Source organism: Geotrypetes seraphini, chromosome 14 (genome assembly GCF_902459505.1).
Source record: "Geotrypetes seraphini chromosome 14, aGeoSer1.1, whole genome shotgun sequence".
Taxonomy (NCBI): Eukaryota; Metazoa; Chordata; class Amphibia; order Gymnophiona; family Dermophiidae; genus Geotrypetes; species Geotrypetes seraphini.
Window position 1 is genome coordinate 62,998,421 of NC_047097.1, and position 23,267 is coordinate 63,021,687.

General features: G+C 42.0%; 1 protein-coding gene across 1 annotated transcript in view; it reads left to right on the top strand.

Moving 5' to 3' along the window:
* Positions 1–399: 399 nt before the first annotated feature.
* The window catches only part of LOC117348126 (membrane-spanning 4-domains subfamily A member 6B-like), a 28,664-nt gene continuing 5,796 nt past the window's right edge, over positions 400–23,267 (top strand). The window contains exon 1 of the mRNA XM_033919830.1: positions 400–459. Coding sequence (XP_033775721.1) covers positions 400–459 — 60 coding nt within the window. The remainder of the gene's footprint in view (positions 460–23,267) is intronic.

Consider the following 23,267-nt stretch of genomic DNA (forward strand, 5'->3'; position numbering starts at 1 on the left):
GCTCCTACTGACCCTGGGCAAGTTACTTAATCCCCCCTTTGCCCCAGGTACATTTGATAGATTGTGAGCCCACCGGGACAGACAGGGAAAATTCTTGACTACCTGAATAAACTCATGTGAACCGTTCTGAGCTCCCCTGGGAGAACAGTATAGAAAAAACAGCACCTTCATCGCGTCTAAGGAGCCGCTTTAGAACGCCTAAGGCCAAAGTAGGCATGATTAATGCCAGAAATGACCTTAGGCGATCTAAGGCACCTCCGTAGATTCTCGTCAATGGAAATGTACTATGAACTTTTAAAACCCTGGCCTATATTTCTTGCACATACCTTTGATTCTGTAAACTGCACCGTGGCCTGAATGACATAGGATCAGCAGCCGTTTTAAAGGTGACCGCCAATAATGACGCTGTTTACAGAATCTGGCCCAGATGGTCTGCGCTGTTCAAAGTACTATGCCAAAGTATTTAAGTAAAAGTATAAAAAATAAATAAATAAATGTTTGTTTTAATACTTGAGTAAAAGTACAAAGTACTACGAAGAATGCCTAAAAATTCTATGAGTGTTGGAGCTGTTGCCACCTTGGCCGGCGCCCCAAAAAAGCACTACAGTTTTGTAAAAGGGGAGCTATTTTACGGAGTGGAAGTAAAAGTAGTGTGACTATTAATGAATGCGACCACTGTTAACATTGTTATCCCGACATTTATTTCTATTTATGCATTTCAGAAAATGTACAAGGAAAAATACAAGCCAACCCCTGACACAGAAAAGGTATACATCAAAACAAGTAATATAATAAGAAACAAATTTCAGGTATAACAAATATTGATACTAGGAACCCACACGAAGGAGAATCCAAGATTAACAACTGGAAAGCCAAAAGGAGACGGAGCCCCTCAAATCAGCAAATAATGAAGGAAAATGGAGGATGAGCTCTATCTCCCGTCTTACGAAGCCGCAGTAGCAGTGGCCGTGCGGCAAACGCTTTGCCGTCCATTAAACCCCTATGGCCATCGGAGCGATTACCGCAGCAATAGCCACTACCATGGTCTTGTAAAAGGAGCTCTATATTAACTATAGCATGATAAAATAGATTATGTCGAGGCAAGTGTAGCAGCTGTTCCCTCTAAGCTGAGCAGGTGTCCTCCAGCTGCATTGCTACCACTAGGGGGTGGAATATTTTCAGTCGCTAAGAACAGGTATGTTCCCTGGAGTCCTGCAGAACTTGCCTGTCCCTCACAATTGAAAAATGTGACAGTAAAACAGCACCCTCTATTGGTGAGACTGTGGGTGGAGGACTCCTGCTCAGCTTAGAGGCAGCAACAACTTTAGAATCTAAAAATTAAAGAAAATATAAGTACTACCCTGATCTTTCATAATATATTTACAAGAAAATTGCAGAAAATACGTCGCACCTATATTTGGCTAAAAAGACCTTACATCTGGGCTGCGTGGCTCTAGGTAAGTCAGGAAACACCATTACATTTATACCGCAAATAAGTCTATATCTTTTGGTGACCTATCAAATGCACCCTGACAATTGCATGAAAGACAAATGCGCACACTGAATGGGAGGTGACCCATCAAAGGCGCCCCGATGGCGAATACTATTTTGTCTTTTTGAGGGTTACGAAGTAACCCTCTTTTTTGAGGGGTGGGGTCAGGGTCGGGGTGGGGACCCCTCCACCCACTACACTTAAAATATTCACTTGCTATCTACTGTTAGGGTAAGGTTTACATGATGATTATGGGAACCCTTTACATAAGTGGATGTCTGGAAGGCCCTGATTTGCTCAGACTCCTCAGACCCCGTCCCTTGGGAGAGGCTTGAGGTGTCTCAAGCCCCTCAGAAGGGATGGGGGGCCTGCGGAGTCTGAGCATATCAGGGCCTTCAAGATATCCACTTACGACAGATTCAGTCACAGGGTACAATTGACGGGCCGCAGTTGTCATGCATAGATTTGTCAGTGTTCCGTTGCTTATAGTAAAAATACAGTTAAAGAATTCAATTTCTAACAGGTTCAGGGGAAAAAGCTTTCAAAAACCTGAAATAGCCAAAATTTCCACCGGATCCTTCCTTCCTTCCCTAGTGTCTCCAGCATAACCGATAACAACATCAAAAGTGAATGGAGAAAAAGAATCTGTAGATATTCGAAGAACTTCCACAAAACATTTCACAATCATATCAATGGAAAGACACCAAATACACTTCTCCCTCCATATTCGCGGTTTCAGCATTCGCAGTTTCGATTATACATGGTTTTTAGCTTGCTGGCTCCTCCTCCCAAATTACGCAAGCTTCCATACAAGCAGTCGCTGATTCCCAGTAGAGAATGACACGGTGACAAAATTCATCACCGTTCCCGTCCCTGCGGATAACCGCGGGAAACCATCTTCATGTCATTCTTTAAGGAGAGAGGGAAGAATCAGAGTATGAATGGCCACAACCACTGACCCGCAAGCCTTGCTTTGAAGAATGCTGAGATTGAGCAGCAACATTCCAGAGCAGATATTGTGATGTCATAATGCCTCATTCCACCAGTGCCTAAGAGCCAATCACATCAGTGATGTCACAATGGCTTCATTATCCTTGGCTCACATAAGAATCAGAGTATGAATGGCCACAACCACTGACCCTCAAGCTTTGCTTTGAAGAATGCTGGTGTAGAAGGACTGAGGTTGAGAATGACAGTCTCTGGTATCCAGAGCAGATATTGTGATGTCATAATGCCTCATTCCACCAGTGCCTAAGAGCCAATCACATCAGTGATGTCACAATGGCTTCATTATCCTTGGCTCACATAAGAATCAGAGTATGAATGGCCACAACCACTGACTCACAAGCTTTGCTTTGAAGAATGCTGAGATTGAGCAGCAACATTCCAGAGCAGATATTGTGATGTCATAATGCCTCATTCCACCAGTGCCTAAGAGCCAATCACATCAGTGATGTCACAATGGCTTCATTATCCTTGGCTCACATAAGAATCAGAGTATGAATGGCCACAACCACTGACCCTCAAGCTTTGCTTTGAAGAATGCTGGTGTAGAAGGACTGAGGTTGAGAATGACAGTCTCTGGTATCCAGAGCAGATATTGTGATGTCATAATGCCTCATTCCACCAGTGCCTAAGAGCCAATCACATCAGTGATGTCACAATGGCTTCATTATCCTTGGCTCACATAAGAATCAGAGTATGAATGGCCACAACCACTGACCCTCAAGCTTGCTTTGAAGAATGCTGGTGTAGAAGGACTGAGGTTGAGAATGACAGTCTCTGGTATCCAGAGCAGATATTGTGATGTCATAATGCCTCATTCCACCAGTGCCTAAGAGCCAATCACATCAGTGATGTCACAATGGCTTCATTATCCTTGGCTCACATAAGAATCAGAGTATGAATGGCCACAACCACTGACCCTCAAGCTTTGCTTTGAAGAATGCTGGTGTAGAAGGACTGAGGTTGAGAATGACAGTCTCTGGTATCCAGAGCAGATATTGTGATGTCATAATGCCTCATTCCACCAGTGCCTAAGAGCCAATCACATCAGTGATGTCACAATGGCTTCATTATCCTTGGCTCACATAAGAATCAGAGTATGAATGGCCACAACCACTGACCCTCAAGCTTTGCTTTGAAGAATGCTGGTGTAGAAGGACTGAGGTTGAGAATGACAGTCTCTGGTATCCAGAGCAGATATTGTGATGTCATAATGCCTCATTCCACCAGTGCCTAAGAGCCAATCACATCAGTGATGTCACAATGGCTTCATTATCCTTGGCTCACATAAGAATCAGAGTATGAATGGCCACAACCACTGACCTGCAAGCTTTGCTTTGAAGAATGCTGGTGTAGAAGGACTGAGGTTGAGAATGACAGTCTCTGGTATCCAGAGCAGATATTGTGATGTCATAATGCCTCATTCCACCAGTGCCTAAGAGCCAATCACATCAGTGATGTCACAATGGCTTCATTATCCTTGGCTCACATAAGAATCAGAGTATGAATGGCCACAACCACTGACCCTCAAGCTTTGCTTTGAAGAATGCTGGTGTAGAAGGACTGAGGTTGAGAATGACAGTCTCTGGTATCCAGAGCAGATATTGTGATGTCATAATGCCTCATTCCACCAGTGCCTAAGAGCCAATCACATCAGTGATGTCACAATGGCTTCATTATCCTTGGCTCACATAAGAATCAGAGTATGAATGGCCACAACCACTGACCCTCAAGCTTTGCTTTGAAGAATGCTGGTGTAGAAGGACTGAGGTTGAGAATGACAGTCTCTGGTATCCAGAGCAGATATTGTGATGTCATAATGCCTCATTCCACCAGTGCCTAAGAGCCAATCACATCAGTGATGTCACAATGGCTTCATTATCCTTGGCTCACATAAGAATCAGAGTATGAATGGCCACAACCACTGACCTGCAAGCTTTGCTTTGAAGAATGCTGGTGTAGAAGGACTGAGGTTGAGAATGACAGTCTCTGGTATCCAGAGCAGATATTGTGATGTCATAATGCCTCATTCCACCAGTGCCTAAGAGCCAATCACATCAGTGATGTCACAATGGCTTCATTATCCTTGGCTCACATAAGAATCAGAGTATGAATGGCCACAACCACTGACCCTCAAGCTTTGCTTTGAAGAATGCTGGTGTAGAAGGACTGAGGTTGAGAATGACAGTCTCTGGTATCCAGAGCAGATATTGTGATGTCATAATGCCTCATTCCACCAGTGCCTAAGAGCCAATCACATCAGTGATGTCACAATGGCTTCATTATCCTTGGCTCACATAAGAATCAGAGTATGAATGGCCACAACCACTGACCCTCAAGCTTTGCTTTGAAGAATGCTGGTGTAGAAGGACTGAGGTTGAGAATGACAGTCTCTGGTATCCAGAGCAGATATTGTGATGTCATAATGCCTCATTCCACCAGTGCCTAAGAGCCAATCACATCAGTGATGTCACAATGGCTTCATTATCCTTGGCTCACATAAGAATCAGAGTATGAATGGCCACAACCACTGACCCTCAAGCTTTGCTTTGAAGAATGCTGGTGTAGAAGGACTGAGGTTGAGAATGACAGTCTCTGGTATCCAGAGCAGATATTGTGATGTCATAATGCCTCATTCCACCAGTGCCTAAGAGCCAATCACATCAGTGATGTCACAATGGCTTCATTATCCTTGGCTCACATAAGAATCAGAGTATGAATGGCCACAACCACTGACCCTCAAGCTTTGCTTTGAAGAATGCTGGTGTAGAAGGACTGAGGTTGAGAATGACAGTCTCTGGTATCCAGAGCAGATATTGTGATGTCATAATGCCTCATTCCACCAGTGCCTAAGAGCCAATCACATCAGTGATGTCACAATGGCTTCATTATCCTTGGCTCACATAAGAATCAGAGTATGAATGGCCACAACCACTGACCCTCAAGCTTTGCTTTGAAGAATGCTGGTGTAGAAGGACTGAGGTTGAGAATGACAGTCTCTGGTATCCAGAGCAGATATTGTGATGTCATAATGCCTCATTCCACCAGTGCCTAAGAGCCAATCACATCAGTGATGTCACAATAGCTTCATTATCCTTGACTCACATAAGAATCAGAGTATGAATGGCCACAACCACTGACCCGCAAGCTTTGCTTTGAAGAATGCTGGTGTAGAAGGACTGAGGTTGAGAATGACAGTCTCTGGTATCCAGAGCAGATATTGTGATGTCATAATGCCTCATTCCACCAGTGCCTAAGAGCCAATCACATCAGTGATGTCACAATGGCTTCATTATCCTTGGCTCCCATAAGAATCAGAGTATGAATGGCCAGAACCACTGACCCTCAAGCTTTGCTTTGAAGAATGCTGGTGTAGAAGGACTGAGGTTGAAATAGACACTAGAAAATGACATGGGATTATTTCCCGCAGTTATCTGCGGGGACGGGAACGGTGATGAATTCTGTTACCGTGTCATTCTCTAATTCCCAGCACTTTCTTCACTGTGTTTTGACTCTCCTTCAGGAACAGGCCAGGTCTCCCACCATGTTATTCACAGTTTTACCATATTCATGATGGTTTTTAATAGAAAACAGCGAATAACATCTGAAAAAGTTATTCATGGTTTTTCTGTATTTGCGGTTCCGTTAATCCCCTATCACAGCGAATACAGAGGGAGAAGTGTATGCAGTTGAGATAACCAATATACTAAATTGACAAAAAAGAAGATGCGCATGCCAAAATCCTAGGCTAGGTCTTTGTTTCATGCTGCGCAGGTCCTATGCGAGACTCAACACAGACTGTGTTTCGTCATTCACGCCTGCATCAGGATTCCAAGCGAGTCTGCGGCATCTGCAATTGAATCACTGGTAATTCTATTTCAGGAAAAAAATCTAGGACAAAAAAAATATATGGTCAGAATGTAAAATCACACAATGAGCTAGTGCAACGCAAAAGTAATGGCAGAAAGCATGGATGACGTAGGAAAATGAATCTTAAATTCAAGTGGTGATTAAATCAGTTTCTTCCAACCTTTCATGAACCATGTTTTTATCCTTAATCAGTTCAATCTGACACTTCTTTATTTCTGTTATATTCTTCTTCACATGGTGTGAGCTTGACTTGATAAATAGTCAAACTCTCAGCCTTTTGTTTAATGTTTCCAGGGAGCCTTCCACAATTTTATCCACTTTCCTGGAATTTTCAAAGACTGGGTCTGGTCAGGACTAGGCAAAAACTTAAACTGTCTTTTCCATCCCATAAAGGTATTTTCTATTGGTAAACTAGGGAAATCTTATTCATTTAAACTAATAGAAATATGGAACGCTATTCCCCTAAGGTTAAGATAATTAGATTCACTTGAATACCTTAGACGAGTTGATGACCGGAGATTCTGGATTTGGGGCTTCCGGTTTGCTGACAAGGATCGGATGACATCTGGAGAAGTTTCGCAGCCAAAGCAGTGAAGTCATTTCAAGCTGGACTTCAGTCTTGACTGTTTGTTTTTATTTTTTCACTTTCTTTTTTAGTTTATGATATTTTATTTTTAAATCTCATTCATTGTTTTGCCACTTGGTTTTTGTTTCCTACTTTATTATTTAAATTTCATTGTACCGATCGACTAAATTAGATAAGTGGAAATTTATCCTCTATCTTTTGCACCACAGTCCTGCTTTAAGTTTATTATTTATTGGGAGTCGGTCTGGAAGTTTTTTGCCAGTGAGGTGCTCGCCCAACCACCTTGGACCACCATTGTGGTGATGGAAGGGTTCCAATCTGAGGCTTTTTCCTCCAGTTATCTGAAACTCCCTTTATTGGAACTTCAGCAGCACTGACTTTTTGTGACATCCTAGTGTATTTTTTGTGAAAGGGTTTGTTATAACATTATTGAGTTTTCACATTTCCGGGTTATTTTTGCTACCCATATATCATACCAGATTTGTGCTGGATGGCCAAAAGAGGAGCATCTATGTGCCACATGCTTTGGAGCAGCTGAGGAGGTGGGGGCGGGAGCCATGGCCTTAGCCCCCTCTGATACCTCCAGAGCCATGGGTGCACAGGTGGTTCAGTCTGTGGGTCACAAATCCTTCCCAGAGCCTCGGCGTCTATGGTGAAGCGCTTATTGTGTGAACACTCCTGGGCCCTTGAGGAAGTGAAGACAATCTCTGCAGCGGTCCATGGAGCATCCTGGACAGGGATTTACCCCTTATTTTGTGAGTCTAAGTTATAGGGGGTCTGTCAGCACCATCTGAAAGCATGCCAGGACTTGCGCAGTAGGTTGTACCTTCAAAGAGCATTCCCCCTTTGCAGTGTCATGCACACGAGCCAGAGGTCCAGTTGGAAAAGGACTGAGAATATTGGGGATTGGATTTGATTCCTTTGATCCCCCCCCAATTAATCTTCAGTATTGGAAGATTCAGGATCTCAGGTGGAAGGCACCAGTCAAGAGACCATGGCAGCCTTTCTGAGCAGGGACCGTCTATAAATGTCAAAATGTACAGCTGCTGCGTACGCCTTTCAGCGCTGTACATTTTTAGCAGTAGTAATAGCCCTGGATCAGGGGGGAGGACCCAACGGTGCGCTGCATTTCTAAACCGGCAGATTTGCTGGAGATTATTACAGAATTGTTGCAGGAGTTAAAACTAGAACCCCCCGCAGACCCCTGAAGATCAAATTTCCCGCATGCGAATGACTATGAACCAGAAACTGGGTTGGCGCATAAGGTTTCAACGCAGAGGAGAAATACCGAGCAGATCCGTTTCTTAATGCTTTGTGCAAAATAAACTTACTTTGCCTCTCGTGACGGCTGAATAGCGAAGACAAACCGCAGCGGAGAAACCTAATGATGTTGGAGTGCAATTTATTCATGAATCATAAAAATCTGTGAATAAATTCCACACCACCATCATCACGTATCTCCACTGCGGTTTGTTTATTTCTGCTTGGATTGTGGAGGTCTTTCTCCTGGTCTGTTTGACCTTGAGAATAGCAAGGACTCCAGAAACACAAACTGTCACCTTGGCACTCTTTCTTCCCAGCCACACACCACAATATCAACACACAACCAACCAAGAAGAGTGGATTTATTATGGCTGCGGTATTGTACTATTTGCCTATGTTAAACACAGTTTATAGTATCTTGCAATTGCATCCATGAGTACAACCTGCAGTATAATGCAATTACATGAATCCTCAATATTCTATCTAGCAATAAAACGTTTTATCTCATATACTCAGGGCAAATAACAAATTCTTCAATCATGTACCCCGAGTCCATATAGCCATAACAGAAAATATTATTACAGGGCCTCAGCGACACCACTCACAGGTCAAAACAATTTCATAGCAGCAAGCTTTATGCATCTTATCGTCATTGGTCCCTTAACTATAATTAATGTTTTACTTAGAAAATTCAGATTGCCAGTTCATTATGTACAAAGTTAGACATAGGAACATTCGATCATGTAATGTTTTATTGCCCTAAGATATTGATTTTCTGGAGATCAATTTGGGGACATAATAATATTTTAGAATCTGAGATTCCGTTAACTTATGAAATAGTAATTTGTGGTACCATTTTACATGTCAAGGATCCCCTAGATAAATATAAAAGATGTCTCTTATTAATTATGACTAGTACAGCTATACAAATGATTGCACGAAACTGGAAAAACTGGGATCATCTCAACTTTACATTCTGGTGGGCAAGTTTATGTCGAATTTACAAAAATGCAAAAATGAACGCTGATTAATTAGGGAATACAAAAAACTTTAACTTAATTTGGGGCCCATTGTCGTCTTTTGTAGAATTATTATAGTTATGATTTTTGCTCTTAGATAAAATGCACATCCGGGGGGGGGGAGGATTATAAGGGCTTTTAATTGATTATTTATACAGATGATAATAGGAAAGAAGGGTGGTTTTCTTGAGGTTTGATAAATAAGTTTGATTTATCATATGAATAACTTATGTTTAAAATATGTATAATATAACTCTGAACATATGATACATTTTTTAATTACTTTAATGATAAAGAGTGGGAGGGGTGGGGGAGGGTAATGTTCTGTGTGAATCTTGTACAATTATAAGTGATGTCTAAAGTGTTAAATGTATGTAATGTAATTTATTTCTTATATACCGCTACATCCGTTAGGTTCTAAGCGGTTTACAGAAAAGGGGATCAATAAGTACAAGGGGGCACTCAGAGAAATTGAAAAGGGAGAAGTTTAGAACAAACTCCAGGAAGTTCTTTTTCACACAGAGGGTGGTGGATACATAGAACGCGCTACCAGAGGATGTGATAAACAGGAGCACTGCATTCCCTCCCAGACACACTGCCCGTGCCCCAGCCGCTCCAAGGAGGCTGCCCCAGATGAGGCCCACGGTGAATGCAGGATTCTCTCCTCTGCGGGAAAGCCGCCCGGAGCCGACAGTCGATCTTCTTAGCGGATTGCATGGGGGGAAGAGTTCACACTCTTGGTAGGATCGGGTCTGTGTGCTCTCGGTGGTTGTGGCTGGTCTCGTTGCTGCTTAGGTGTAAAAGCAGTTGATCTCCACTGCTGCTGATATTTAAAAGCAGGCAGATTGATCTCTCCAATGGACTGCAGGGGGAGGAGTTCACACTCCTGGCAGGATCTGGTCTGTGGGCTCTTGGTGGTTGCGGTAGGTCTCGCTGCTGCTTGTATGTAAAAGCAGTTGTTTTTCTACTGCTGCTGATATTTAAAGCAGGTAGATTGATCTCTTAAACGGGATATAGGGGGAGGAGCTCACATGCCTGGTTGGATCGGGGCAAGGGCTCCTATTATAGGCTGCTTGATAAACAGGAGCACGCTACTTAACATACCCCCCCCCTTTTACAAAAGCACAAAAGTAGTTTTTAGTAAAAGCCGGTGTACTGAATGCTGTGCACTGTTCCGATGCTCATAGGTACTCTGTCAGCGTTGGAGCAATTCACAGCATTCAGCGTACCAGCCGGAGCTAAAAACCACTGTCACGGTTTTGTAAAAGGGAAGTTAATTATTCAAGAACCTCGTGGTCCATCAGTCTGGGAAGTTTATATCCAACATGTTTCACCTGAAGCTTTTTCAATGTTATCCTCATACAAAAGATATATCAAAATTATTATCTATATCTTACAACATTATTCATTACTCTGTTGAATAACCCAAATCTTACTAGAGCCATCTTTGTCATCCGACTTCGCTACTTTATCAAATCAACATGGTGGCAGCATTCTTTCAATTGTTACTTATACCACTGGTTAAAACAGCTGATTTCTCATTTACACACAGCCTTGGGTACCAGCTAGCTCTTTGGGTCAGGGACCTGCGACCAAGATTCACAAAAAGAAAGTTCTGTTTTTGAGCTGGGCTTAGGCCAGGGCCGGATTTACTCCTGTAGGCTGAAGAATACTCTTCCCTGGTCACACTTTATTTTACTTCCAACAAATAAACAGTCTGCAAGCTCAGTGATTAAAGTCAACTTACTTTATTGAACAGAAACTCAACAAACAGTTCACAGACTAGTAACTAGATACAGTAAAACCTTGGATTGCAAGTAACTTGGTTTGCAAGTGTTTTGCAAGAGAAGCAAAACATTTTATTAAATTTTGACTTGATATACAAGCAATGTCTTGCAATATGAGTACATACGGTATACAAGCGTCACGTCATCACAACTGATCTGATGGTTCTTCTCTCTCTGACGCTGCAAGAGTGTATTGACTGTTCTAAACAAGCGAGGTCATGCAATACGAGTACATACGGTATACACGCGTCACGTCATCACAACTGAGCCGTTGGTTCTTCTCTCTCTGACGCTGCAAGAGTGTAGTGACTGTTCTAAACCAGCAAGGTCTTGCAATACAAGTACGTATAGTATTTTGTATTAAAGTTTTTGGGTTGTGGAACGAATCGTCTGAGTTTCCATTATTTCTTATGGAGAAATTTGCTTTGATATACGAGTGCTTTGGATTACAAGCATGCTTCTGGAACAAATTATGCTCGCAAACCAAGGTTTGACTGTATTTACTATTCAGGATTTTAGTGGTGCACAATTGATATCCTAAACTCTTCCCTCTCTAAGTCATAAAAACATAAGAATAGCCTTACTGGGTCAGACCAATGGTCCATCAAACCCAGTAATCCATTCTCACGGTGGCCAATTCAGGTCACCAGTACCTGGCCAAAACCCAAGGAGTAGCAACATTCCATGCCACTGTTCCAGGGCAAGCAGAGGCTCTCCCATGTCTTAATAAAAAACTATGGATTTTTCCTCCAGGAATTTGTCCAAACCTTTCTTAAAACCAACTAAGCTATCCCCTTTTACCACAACCTCTGGTCCAAAGAGGAAAAAGAAAAGTCATAATCCATTCCAATTTCAGTAAAATCCGCTAGTGTCAGGAAACTGCATGTGGTATATGGCATCTCATTGACATAACCTCCAGATGGTCTTTTTCTTCTCACTGTCCCATCCCAGGACAGGGGATTTCCACTTGCACATTGAAAGTCCTGCCACAAGTGAGGCATGCCCGTTCCTACTTTTCCTACCTGGGATGTCTTTTTCCCAAAAAACTTCTTCTTGCTCCCAGTCTGGGAACACTCCACAGGCACCCATTGCTACGTAGCTGGGGCTTCAGACCCCATGCACAGCAAATTTCTCCTGTCCTAGCTTCCAGGTCATCCCCCTCAGTGCTAGGGTCTCGGCGGGTGTGGGCAACCAAAGCCCTTGCGCTCACACACCCAGTCCCTTTTATTACTTCCTGGCCTGCCCACATGGGCTGGCTGTTTCCACAACGGATAGAAAAGGCTGAACATCCCAGCCCTCTTTGCTTAGTGACCACCGTGAAAATCCCTTTTTCTACACTCAGAGCAGGGACATTTTCGGGGGGCGGGTGGGGGGTATACATGTATAATCAACACAGAATTAAGAAATAGGTCTACAGTATTGAGTGAATAACTTTGCCAGGTGTTTTCGGAAGAATGATTACTTCCTCTGAGAAAATTTCTTCAGCCACTCCTACGTCTATAAAATTCTTATAAAAGTTAAGCAACCGTGGGGACGGTAGGCAATAAACATTTTGATAAAACTCTGCTGTATGACTGACGCTTGCTTTTATTTTATTTTTTTTTCATTTTAGGGATGATTGGCTAATCTGCTGTAGTTATGAAGCTGCCTCTTCATCTAGCTTTGGATGTGGAATTCTGTCCACAAATGGATTCATTTTTCATATTTTTATAAAAAAATTATTTATTCATTTTTAACATTAAATACAAAGTGCATACACATAAGTAATCAAGTAGTATAGTCTACTGCACTGTTCTCTAACAAATAAACTAAAGCTGTTTTAACCCTCCCCTGCTCCTCCTGGATATGTATAACAATATTTCATAACTCAAAGGGAAATACTAATAATAATTATATTACTACTTATATTATAACTTACAATATTTTGTTATCGGGCCTCAAATTCTGCAAAGAATTCATGTTTTCAAACTTATAAATCTGACATAGGGATTCCCACCAGAAGCTATAATTTAAGTTATCCCAGCTTTTCCAATTTTTCATTATTAGTTGCATGGCTACTTCCTGTCATAATGAGGAGTAGCTTGTTCTGATTTGCACTAATTGGTTTCTTAGACAGTAAAATCGTTCCAAACCAAATTATATCATATGATAATGTTAATGGAACTTCCAAAATCATGATAATTTTACCCCCAAATAGATTGATTCATTTTTCATACTTCTGGAAATACCTGACAAGTCATGTATTATATGTTATAGGTCAGGGGTCTCAAAGTCCCTTCTTGAGGGCCATATTCCAGTCGGGTTTTCAGGATTTCCCCAATGAATATGCATGAGATCTATGTGCATGCACTGCCTTCAATGCATATTCATTGGGGAAATCCTGAAAACCCGACTGGATTCTGGCCATCAAGGAGGGACTTTGAGATCCCTGTATAGGTGCACCCTCTGACTGATATAGGGTGCAAAAAGGCTGTCCTAACTTGCTCCATCTTTTACTAAGGCGTACTAACCGATTTAGCGCATGCTAAAGATTAGCACGTGCTAAATGCTAACACGCCTGTTATATTCCATTGACGCATTATTTAGTACGCCTTAGTAAAAGGACCCCTTAATGCACTAAATTAACCAGGCCTCGATCTGAATATCGGCCAGTGCCCGTGCTAACTTTCAGATATTCGATGCTGGAAGCCGCACATTCCCCAGCATTGAATGTCTGGGGTTAGTTCAGCCCTTAGCTAGGAGCGGCTTACAAGCACACACTTCCGAGGACCAAATATTTCCGTAACTTAACAATAAATTTCTGCTATTTGTGTGGATATGTTTTCAGGAACCAGGGTGTTAAGACCCTTTACTTAATTATGAAAGCACTTTAACGATTTAAGCCTCTCGGTTCAAATCAAAAGCTTAGGGTGGTAAATGCGTGGAACAGTCTCCCATAAGAATTGGTAGAGACAGAGACTTCCTGGGATAGGCACGTGGGATCTCTCGGAGAGAGAAAGCGATAATGGTTACTGCGGATGGGCAGCTCTATGACCTCACAATGCAGGTGTAAAGAGCCTTAGCCAATATGAAGAGGAGATGCAAATGTTATGAGCCTTAGCCAATAGGGAGAGGAGGAGATAGTGGATGCTGCGGATGGACAGACTGGATGAGCCATTTGGCCTTTATCTACCATCATGTTTCTATGTGTCTATAACCATAAAGTTCTATGACATCACAATGCAGGTGTAAAGAGCCTTAGCCTATAGTAAGAGGAGATGCAAATGTTAAGAGCCTTAGACAATAGGGAGAGGAGGAGATAGTGGATGCTGCAGATGGGACATTTGGCCATTATCTGGCATCATGTTTCTATAACCATAAAGCTCTATGACCTCACAATGCAGGTGTAAAGAGCCTTAGCCAATAGGAAGAGGAGACGCAAATGTTAAGAGCCTTAGCCAATAGGGAGAGGAGGAGATAGTGGATGCTGCAGATGGGCCATTTGGCCTTTATTTGCCATCATGTTTCTATGTCCTGTTAGATAAGTCCAGCCGAGCGAGATGTACCAAAGCCTTAGGGCCCTGGTGGGAGGAACATAAAGCCCCTCTGACAACCACTTCAACGAAGGCACCATTCGATCACTGGCACTTGATGATGCAGATCTCTTCCAGCGCGACCTCCCTAGGTTCTACCAAGGACATCTCTTGCGATCTCAGGTTGATGGCACACATCCATAATTCAAGCATATAAACTGAATTGATAGTCTCTTTAATCCAGCAGGAAATTGAAGATGGAGAAGTCTTTCCCTTCTACAGCCTACCGACCAAAAAAAGAGAGGCAAATCCTACTTACCCAACAAGATCACCACCTTCGGATCACTGATTATAGCCTTTGGCCATCCAGGGTGTGCAGGGCCCCATCGAAGGACCACAGAGCATCCTTTGAAAGCACCAGATCAACTGATTGTTGTGGAACAGAGAGGGCCCAAGCCTGCCTAAAGTTGAAGAACAGTCTGTTAATGGGTTTTGGGGTCCTCTCCCAAATTTCTGCTCTGGGCCCAGTTGTATGTATGTACCAGCTCTGTACATTTCAAAATTGACATATTCCAGTGACTAAATAGAAAATAAAATTCTTTCTTCCTTTGTCATTTATTTTTCTAATCATGTTGCGCCAGTATTTGGTTTCTGAGTGTCCCTGTGTTCTCGTAACTCTCTTCCTAGGATCTCCTCATCGTTTGACATTTTTTCTCACTCTCCATGTCCACCACCCATCTTCCCCAAGGGGGAAGCCATTGCTTGCCCTGTATTGGTAGCATGGAATGTTGCTACACATTGGGTTTTGTCCAGGTACTAGTGACCTGGATTGGCCACCATGAGAATGGGCTACTGGGCTTGATGGATGTTCTTATGTTTTCTCTTATGTTCCTGTCCTTAACTTCACCTCATGTCCCATGCCTTGTCCCTTTCCTGTTTCTAGCATCCTCTGTGTCCAGAATCTTCCTTCATGTCCTCCCTTTTTCCTGTGCCTCCCTGGGTCCCTAATCTACTTCAATTCCCTCAACTCTCTATTAAATATTTGGGAATCTTTTTAGACTCACAAATGTTATTCATCCCTTAAATTTCTCATTTATGTAAGTCCAGTTTCCTCACTCTGTGGCAATTACTTGTGGTATGACATCTTTGTGGCCAAGACATTTTTCCACGGTTTAATACTTTCACTTCTTATCACCAAGCTGGACTACTGCAACGTTATTTATTCAGGGATCTCACTCACTCTTTTGAAAAAAAAAAAAATAACCCTTCAATCTATTCAAAATGTAGTAATTACTGTACTGAGAAGAGGTCAGACCATGTCACTCCACTGCTTAAAACCGCACACTGGCTACCAATCCAGCAAAGGATTCTGTACAAGATTTTGGTCACGGCATTTAAGACAGGTCAACCTGAGTATTTAACTTTTCTCACCATACCTTATTCAGGATAGCCCTAATGAATATGCATGGAGCAGATTTGATTGCCTGGCATCTCCATTATATGCTGATCTCTCTCATGCATATTCATTAGGGCTACCCTGAAAACCCGACTGGCCTGGTGGTCCTCCAGGACAGGGTTGGGAACCACTGCCTTATACCCCATCCCCATCCCCTTATACCAGGGGTCTCAAAGTCTCTCCTTGAGGGCCGCAATCCAGTCGGGTTTTCAGGATTTCCCCATTGAATATGCATGAGATCTATGTGCATGCACTGCTTTCAATGCATATTCATTGGGGAAATCCTGAAAACCCGACTGGATTGCGGCCCTCAAGGAGGGGCTTTGAGATCCCTGCCTTATACCTATCCCCCATCCCTATCTCCATTCTTTGGACGATTATTGTCTGACCCTCCCTGACCCAAAACAGGCATATCCTGAAGTGACAAAACACAGTGCCTTTTATTTTCTGGTCCCTGCCACCTGGAATAAACTTCTGTTAAACATCCGTGGTATAGCCAACTGGGGCGACCAAAACCTGGCTTTTCAACCAAGCATTTAATACTTGATTATAACATCTGACTTTCTCTACCCAGCACGGTTCCATTATTGTAGGTGGCAATTTAAAGCTATACTTGAATGTATCTGTTAGTTGATGAATGCTAATCTAATCTGAATTTCTGCATGGCACTTATTCAGTACAGGTTCAAGGCGATCTACAAGTTAAGAGGCCCATAAGGAAGTATGGGGAATACCGGTAGTAGTTACATCACATCAATGAGAATAAGATACATTGTTGCAGGTAGAAAGGCGATGGGAAGAAAAGGTTACATTAGCACAAGAGGAAGGGATAAACAGTAGCAGGGGGATGGCAATTGCAGGCTCATAAACGGAATAATGGGAGTGTAGAGGTAAAGTCAAATGGGGTAAAAAAAAAAAAATGTTGACGATTCTTAACTTGGCAGGTATACTGAGTTGTAAGGAATTTATCAAGCAAGTACGTTTTCAGCCTTTTCCTGAAGATGAGCTACTTAGACTCTGTTCTTATAGATGGGGGAAGTAGAGAATGACATGGGGACAAATTTTTCCCTGTCCCCATGGGAACTCATTTTCCCATCCCATCCTCACAAGTTCTGTCCCTGCCCTGCCCCATTCCTGCAAGCTCCGTCCTCATCTGCACAAGCCTCAAACGCTTTAAAATCCTAAGTAGCAACATTCTAGAGCTCAGATTGTGATGTCATAATGCCTCATTCCACCAATGCCTAAGCTCCGTCCTCATCTGCACAAGCCTCAAACGCTTTAAAATCCTAACTTGAAAATGGGAAATAAAGTTAGACATTCTGGAGGCCTAGACATCCTGGTGGCCAAGACGTCTAAGTAGACAATAAAAAAAAAAAATATATTTGGATGTTCTGCAGTTTGCCATTCAAAAATGGCCATTTTGTACCTCTAACTAGAGAATGACATGGTGACAAAATTCATCACCGTTCCCGTCCTTGCGGGAAACCATCTCATGTCATTCTTTAGTGTCTGTCTCAACCTCAGTCCTTCTACACCAGCATTCTTCAATGCAAGGCTTGAGGGTCAGTGGCTTTTCCCATTCATACTCTGATTCTTCTCTCTCTCCTTAAAGAATGACATGGAGATGGTTTCCCTGCGGTTATCCGCAGGGACGGGAACGGTGATTAATTTTGTCACCGTGTCATTCTCTACCTCTAACTTTGGACGTTCAGCTGGAAACTACCCCTCCATGAATCACTGGTAAGGTAATAGAACAATTGCTGTTTGCTTATCTATATTATGTAGCTTTTGAGTTCACTATTTGAATACATCATGTAGGAGAACGTGACAGTTCTGGAGCTGAAAGCTTATGTAAGATCCAGGAGTTTGAATTGCTACATTATACCTGTATCTTGACAGGCAAATAAAACATGTCATAGACCATCCTTTTAATTTTATGATGCAGTACTTGTCTTTCCTGCTCCACCTCCCTGACTTTATGGGCTGGTAACAGATCATAAAGACGGAGGAAAGTCAAATAAATCGACAGCTTCTCACACCTGCTTCATGCCACCTGGAAGACCAAGTGCAAAATCTGTACTATTGTCTGACAAGAGACAGAGATAACAACTAGCAAGTGAAAAAGAGCCCGAGACAGACAGTGCACGAAAAAGAAATGTAAGTAAACTCTGATTAATTTCAGTCTGAGAGATGCATTTTGCTTTCTCAATTTTTCCTCCAGATTCTCTACTAGGTTTTAATAGCCTGTGCACAAAGGATCCACCCTAGTCTAATTCTGTCTCTCTAATTGTTCTCCGTTTGCCATGTTTCAGAGGATGGATTGTACTTGGAGGTTAAGGACGTGAAATCATTTTTCACTCTTCCAAACACTTTCCCATCAGAGTAACATAGTAACAAAGTAAATGTCAACAGATAAAAGACCTGAACGGTCCATCCAGTCTGGCCATTAGTGAAACTCATTTAAAAAATACATGATTAAAACAAGCTCCGAGCCACATAGGGAGGAGCGAAGGCAAATCGGCCGAAGCCTTGGGGCCAATCAGCTAGGTGTAAGGGGGGTGGGTGGGAGGAGGGCAGGATAGATTAGGGGTGAGCGGAGGGGAGGTTGCCCCTCTCGATCTGGCATCACACGAGGCGGATGCGGCTTCCCTCCTGCTCACCAATTTTTCTCCTTACCAATTCTCCTTACCGGCTTTGGGTTCCTCCGGCGGCTGGAGCGGCTCTCCTGTTGCTGCCTACATGTGCGCCCCACGTCGGACAGCAGTGGCTGGCCCAGTCCCGATGCTGACATCCTGGGGACAGCCTTGCTGCTGCACCCTGGACTGCCCCATGTGTCCTCTGGCCTGCAGAGGCGCTGGCAGGGAAGCGCTGGAGTGCGTCCTAGGTTCCAAATGCTGAAGTTGCCATCTAATCAAGCCATTGTGACATCACTGCTGCGTTTGGCTCTTAGGCATTGGTGGAATGAGGCATTATGACATCACAATCTCAGCTCTGGAATGTTGCTACTCTTTGGGTTTCTGCCAGGTAACATAGTAAATGACGGCAGATAAAGACCTGAACGGTCCATCCAGCCTGTCCATTAGTTATTCTCATAAAAAACACATGATTAAATTAACTCGTCTCTTATTTGATATTTCTGGGCCATAGACTAAAGTCCACCTGGTATTGTCCTAGGTTCCAAATGCTGAAGTTGCCATCTAAGCTCACTCCAGCCTATCCAACCATCCCGTTGTTTGCAGGATATCTACTGTAAAGTCTGGCCAGTAACGTCCTCATGTAATGTTCCAAGTTAGTGGAGTTCCCATTGATGCCCTTCCCAGCCCATCCTACACTGAATCACAAACTGTACAAGTCTGTCCAATACCGGCCTTAGTTCTTTAATTTATACCATTTGTTTTCTAATTAGAGATCCTCTGTGTTTATCCCATGCTTTTATGAATTCCATCACCGTTTTCCACTCCACCACCGCCCTCGGGAGGGCATGCCCGGCATCCACCACCCTCTCCGTGAAAAATATTTTCCTAACATTACTCCTAAGTCTTCCTCTCTGCAAACTCAAGTTATGCCCTCTAGTTTTACCATTTTCCCCTCTCTGGTTCTATATTAATACCTTTCAGAATCCCTTTGCCCTACCCTGGATAGGGCAAAGCCATTTTTAAAGCTCTTTCACACTTTCAGACTCAAATAAAACACAATTTAAACTGCCAGCATGAGAATGATAAGGAGAGTAAGACTTGAAAGAGATTTTTCCTCTGTGTGGCATGGGGGGGGGGGAGGGGCTGGGGTGTTTCTGTGCATGTTTTTTGTGATTTCCTCAGCTGCACAAGCCTCAAACACTTTAACATCATAAGTAGCAACATTCTAGAGCTCAGATTGTGATGTCATAATGCCTCATTCCACCAATGCCTAAGCTCCGTCCTCATCTGCACAAGCCTCAAACACTTTAAAATCACAAGTAGCAACATTCTAGAGCTCAGCCTGTGATGTCATAATGCCTCATTCCACCAATGCCTAAGCTCCGTCCTCATCTGCACAAGCCTCAAACGCTTTAACATCATAAGTAGCAATATTCTAGAGCTCAGCTTGTGATGTCATAATGCCTCATTCCACCAATGCCTAAGCTCCGTCCTCATCTGCACAAGCCTCAAACGCTTTAAAATCATAAGTAGCAACATTCTAGAGCTCAGATTGTGATGCATTCTCTTTGGCCACTTGCTTTAGTGCAATGGCTTTTATACTATGGAATTCATTAGCAATGGATTTTTGGAAAGAACCCTCATTAAAAAATGTATGCAATATTCAAAATTGATTATTTCAGACAAGCCTTATGAACTGTTAAACATTCTAATTAACAATAGTTTTCAACAACCACACTAAAATTAGTCCCGGTGTGACATCACCCGCATGTGTTTTTGAATGCCCAACCCACCTTCCTTTGTTGTCTTAGTTGTGCAATGACAAATGGATTATGTTTATAATAATTGTGGATTTTCTGTTTTGCAGTCACTAGAGCAAAATGGAATTGTCTACTATACAGGCTGATGGGACATATACGAGAAACCAGTTAAAACCTGTGAATAACTTTGGGACTTCCCAGTCAGGAGAGGCTGCACTATCAGCGACCTCGGGTCGGCTCCCGACATCCCTGCAAAGATTCAGGAAAGGGGAACCAAGAATTCTTGGGGTGAGCTTGGATTCTTATAACTCTTATAACTGTACCTGACTCCTTACCAAAGTACAGTGGTGCCTCACACAACGAACTTAATTGGTTCCAGGAGCAAGTTTGTTATGCGAAAAGTTCGTTATGTGAAACGCGTTTTCCCATAACAATACATGTTAAAAAAAAGAATTCGTTCTGTAGCATAAAATATGCTAAGATGACATAAAAAAAGATAAATTTTTTGTTATTATTTTTATTTAGATACATCTAAAAACATAATTGTTTTCTAAAACAACACACATTTTTTAAATTTAAAGACAGACTAAGTAGAGTCTAATTTTACAGTGAGAGAGGGCAGAGTCTCAGCGGCAAAAACTGGGACTTAACTGTTCATTTTTTTTTTTTTCTAGCATCGGGGAAGCGGCGAGAGTAGCTCCGCCCCCCCCCAACGCATCAGCAGTAGGCGCCGGGCCCCTGCGAGCCGACGGTCCGCCACTGCACAGGGAGCCAGGCGGAGAGAGGGCAGTTAAGCGCAGTGCCTGCGCGGAAGGATGCAGCTCGGGCGACTTCGTTGTGTGAAACGAAGTTCGTTGTAGGAAGCAAGACACGAAGTTCGTTGTGCGCAGCGTTCGCTGTGCGAGGCGTTCGTTATGCGAGGCACCACTGTAATGTGATCAGAGAGGTGATTAGATATGCAGGTGTACAATTCAATCACAATTATAATCACCCAGTATATATAATAATATATTTTTCGGTTGTTATATTTCCTCAGTAGGCTCTAAATCCATTTTCATGCTTTTTATGGTGACATAGCATGAGCCATTATTTTCACCGGATCCATGTGTAAAATGTATTTATATCGTGCAGTATAAACCAGTGTAGTAAATTCTTAAAAGTATAAACTTATGTATTTTAGTCAGGGAGCACCTCCACTGACATGACCATGTTTAATTTAAATTTCACCAGGGTTGAGGCTCCTGGCGTATAATTTGTCAAGTTGTTTTCGTACCGTGCTCCATCAAGATTCATTTAGAACACTAAATGAATCTTGATGGAGCGCAGTAAGAAAACAACTTGACAAATTATTGTTTAACCTTTAATAAGCATGATATATTTAATAAATGCTGTAAATACATTGGACCGAAAAAAATGAAATTAAAAATACAAATTGATGAAATCAACATATAAAATATGAGATTTGAAAAGCAGAAATAAATGATTATGTTGCATAAATGACTAAGAAATCACATTGAATATCTAAAATAGACAATGAAAAGCCTACATAACAGATTTAAATAAACTGGGGATATCACAAAAAACCACTAGATGTCAGACTTGTTATTAAACAATGTCATCCTATATATATAGACGTTAAGCACCCATACACAGTATATATCAGGGCATTTGATACAGAACTCTCCTAAAATACATAAATGTCAATAGTAAATACATATTGCATGTCAATTAAGGAATTGATCCATATTAATAAGATTGCTATAAGATACTGGTTTATTACAAATGTGACTTTGGTGTGATTGATGTTGCTGATTGGAGGTTCTTTAGCTTTTCCTATTGCATTAATAGAGCTCTTTTCGGGACAAGGATTTTATTGTTCATTGCCTTGATTTACATTGTTAAAAAAGGTGGTTCCCTCAAATGTTAATAGACTATATCTGTATAACCTAAAATATAGGCATCCTTTTATCAAGCTGTGTTAGGCTTTTTATCGCCAGCTATGCCGGTATTAGAACTCCTATGAGTGTCGGAGCTAATACTGCCATGGCCGGTGATAAAAAAGCCGAATGCAGCTTCATAGAAGAGGAGGGGGAGGGGGAGGGTAGTCTCTTAAGCATGTGTAAATCTTGTCCAAAGATGACACTAACCAGCAGGCGTCTTGTCCTTGAATCTATTCAGCTGATGTCTCCAAAGTTTTAGAAATCTTAAAGTGTAAATTCTCCCTTATGATTATTCATTTGGAACAGGTAGAAAATATACTTTATTTATTATTATTTTTATTTTTTGCAATTGTTTATTTATGACAAGAAAAAACAGCACAGCAAAACATCAGGAAAATCCAACAACAGTACAGGCAGGCAATCATTAAGGTGAAGTAACATCAAGGCAAAAATCCCCAAGAAATCTTAGCTCTTTTGGCAGCCTTTATTTTTTTTTTTTGCTACCCCTGTAAATGTGTACTTATTATTATGGTTGTTAAATATTTGTTGACTGTTCCTGATCATTGTCTGGCTCACCAGCTCATGTTAGTGGGTTGTTTCTTTTTTTTTAAACTAATTCTTTATTAATTTTCAAATCAAATTCAAAGTGCAAACAAAATACAATCAATTAATACATTAAACAGCACTTATATTCAAACAAATATTAATACCAAGTACATTTCCCACCTCCCTCCCACCCTCCCTGGATGTGTATAGAAGTCAATCAGGAATTAAAGGCTTATTCAATTAATCAGTTTTAACAAATGCCGTTAATGGGCCCCATGTTTCTTTACATTTTTTTTTTACTATTTCCCAATTTCTCAGCATTCATTCTCTCATTTCTATAATATTGACCAAGAGTTTCCCACCAAAAAGCAAAGTTCAATCTGTCCCAGCTCTTCC